At 47.4% G+C, this 3,231-nt stretch overlaps 1 protein-coding gene across 1 annotated transcript in view; it reads left to right on the top strand.

Moving 5' to 3' along the window:
* Positions 1 to 697: 697 nt before the first annotated feature.
* LOC123055787 (uncharacterized) overlaps positions 698 to 3,231 on the top strand; it is a 9,316-nt gene continuing 6,782 nt past the window's right edge. Inside the window, exon 1 of the mRNA XM_044479646.1 lies at positions 698 to 868. Within this exon, the coding sequence (XP_044335581.1) occupies positions 698 to 868 (171 nt within the window). The remainder of the gene's footprint in view (positions 869 to 3,231) is intronic.

The raw sequence follows: 3,231 nt of genomic DNA, 5'->3' as shown, positions 1-3,231 counted from the left end.
AGTTTGCATCTACTACTTCTTTTTCTTTATCTACAAAATACGAGGCATCAAAGACACCGTTTGCTTGGGCATATGTTGTAAGATCTTTGTTTATAGCCACCATGTTGTATAATGCTTGAGCTACCTTCATAGCTTTTTTTTCGTAGCTGGAAAGTCAACTATACCTTCGTACAATGTCATGTTTGCAGGAACTATATATATATATATATATATATATATATATAACCCTGAAGAAAGTTGGTGGTTCACATACCCCCTGATGTTTTTTTTCCCTTACCATCCTAAACAATCCAATACCGGCCAAAAAACGCCTCTGGGTGGTTTTCCTCTAGCTGGTGCTGACGTGGCAATGGTCAAAGGCGGTTTTGACCTGTGAACGCCGCCGGCCAACCAACCCGGCACCGCTGGTTGCCGCAGGACCTCCATGGAGCTCGCCCCGATCTGCTCCAAATTGCCATGGCCGCCTCCCAAACAACTCGCTATCGGATCCGAGCTCGCTCGATCTAGAGCCCCTCCCCTGATCTCCCTCACGCCTGAGCCCGCCTGGATCTGCCGCCTCACCGCCGGACCCGCTCCTCCCTACCCTGTTCTAGCCGCTGCTGACCATGGCAGGAGTCGGGTCATCGCATACCGAAACAGAACGGTCCGCCGTCACCTTCCTTCCTTGCGTCGCCGTCGTCTGCACTTCGCAGTCCCCATGGCCGGCGCAGTCATCAACACCGGCCTGGCCGCCACCAGCGTCGCTGCCATCCAAACGCACGCCGCCCCCAAGCTCCTCTTCGCGGACTACCAGTGCATCTGTGTCGCCACCGACGCCCTCAAGAGCATCGCCATGGACGCGGCCTTGCTGCTGGTGGTGGTCATCGACGTACATCACCAAGGGAGTTGATGGCTCGGAGCGATGGTTGTCGCCGGCCAACCACCGCGGGCCAAGCAGGGACCCGATTGCTTTTGTTTTCTTTTAACAGGGACCTAATTGCTTTTTAATTTTTTTTACAAGAACCCATTTGCATTAATAAGGGGCTGATTGCTTTTTAAAAAATTGTAGGGACAACTCACCCGCAGGTCAAAACCGCCTTTGACCATTGCCACGTCAGCACCAGCTTGAGGCAAACCACTCAGAGGAGTTTTTTAGCCGGTATTGGATTGTTTAGGGGGTGAGGGAACAGAAAAAAACATCAGGGGTTATGTGAACCATCAACTTTATTCAGGGTAGTAAAATGGACTTTTTTCTTTCGTAAATAACATTTGCCTTTGCAATCTTTTTCTTGTTTGTTTCCCACTAGAAACGGAAGCCAAGATGATGGGGCGATGTACATTCTGTCCCCGACCAAGCGAGCCAGACTCACTTCCTTTGCATTTTGGTGTTACAAGGAAGACTCGTTAAACCTAGTTTTATTTGCTTGCATACATAACAGTCTCCGGAGCCGGATCCCCTGACGTACGGCCACCTGACGTTGGGCCACTGACGCATGGGTCCAGGTCCACACGTCAGTGTGTGCGCCGTACGTCAGAGGAGCCGCGTCCACAGTCTTCATGTATTATTATTTTTTACGACACAACTTTCTAATATATTCATTGTCAATCATGGCAGTATAAAAAATGGTAGAGATAATGAAAATTACAACCAGATTCATGGACTACTTAGCGACGACTACAAGCACTGGAGCGAGTCGAAGGCGCGACACCGTCATCACCCCTCCTTCACCGGAATCGGGCAAATCTTATTGTAGTAGACGGTCGGAAGTCATCGTGCTAAGGCCCCAAAGGACCAGCGCACCAGAGCAGCAACCATCGGCAATGAAGAGAGTCGTAGATCAGAAAGATCACACCTGTAACCACACGAACAAAGACGGACAAAAACTGGATCCAAATAGAAGACCAGCACCGAGCGAATCCCGTGAGATCCAACGGAGACACGCCTCCACACACCCTCCGACGATGCTAGACGCACCACCGGGACGGGGATCAAACGTGGGAGACATTATTCCTACCGAGGGACATCGTCACCGCCACACAACCCCAACCAAGACGGTGTACCTAACAAAAACGACATCAGGGTCCCTCCCGCCGGCGAGGGGCCGAGATCCTCCACACCTCCACGGGCCAAAGGCCATGAGAGGGCGGGTGGACCAACGGCGGTGCCGACGGGAGGAAGAAGGAGACTTTTTCTTGAAGAATAGGGGGGGAGCCGGGAAAGAGAGCCCCCCTGACTCCCTAGTCTTCATGTAAATTACCCCCTCCTTTACTAAATATAAGTCATTTTAGAGATTTCAATACAAACTACATATGAATGTATATAAACATATTTTAAAGTATTGATTCACTCATTTTGCTCCGTATGCAGTCCTTCATTGGAATCTCTAAAAAGACTTATATTTAGTAACGGAGGGAGTAATTGACAAATATATTGATGGGCAAAGAAACATGTATATAATGACGGTAAAGCTTTTGCGACTATCTACAGTAAAAGCGATATTTCGATTTTGGCGGAAGGAGGATAAAAACATAGATTTCCTAATGATAAAAAAAGATGGTTGCACATATTTTGTGCCGTATTTAACAAATACTCCTCCGTTCCATAATGCTTGTCGTGGTTTTAGTTCGTGCTACCTCCATTCTAGTTTATTGGTCTTTTTTGTAATTTGTGCCAAAGTTTGACCAAAGATTTAACTAATAAAATGTTAATGCATGTCAACAAAAAATATATCGTTGGGTTCGTATTTGAACATAGTTTTCAATGATATAATTTTTTAGACATACGTGAACATTTTATTAGTTCAATCTATGATCAAAATTTGGCACAAGATACAATGAGGACCAATAAATCAGGACAGGCGTAGTATTATGGAACGGAGGGAGTACTACGGCTTATATGATAAACATAATTGCATTAAACGTGTTTGAATGATAAATGGGTCTCTCAGTGGAACGAGATCCTCTTACGTAAGACAAACTACTGCTGAGGGACGTAGATGCGTACAGCCCGTTCTTTTCGCATCCAACGGCGGGAGATGAATTCTGTTAAAACACAATGCACTGTATGATGTACGAATTACACGATGTATTGCTCATGTGCAAAGGCACGTATATATGATGTACAAAGATGGGCCATGACCTCAACTATACAAAAACTAGGGTTCAGGAGGGAGGGGGTGGGCGGCTCAGGGTGGTGTTCGGGCGAGGCCGCGGCTAGGGAAGCTGCGGCGGCTAGGGTTAGACGGCACGGCG

This window comes from Triticum aestivum, chromosome 2D (assembly GCF_018294505.1).
Source record: "Triticum aestivum cultivar Chinese Spring chromosome 2D, IWGSC CS RefSeq v2.1, whole genome shotgun sequence".
NCBI classification, from domain to species: Eukaryota; Viridiplantae; Streptophyta; class Magnoliopsida; order Poales; family Poaceae; genus Triticum; species Triticum aestivum.
Note: the sequence above shows the minus strand (reverse complement) of the source record. Positions and strands in the feature narration are given on the sequence as shown.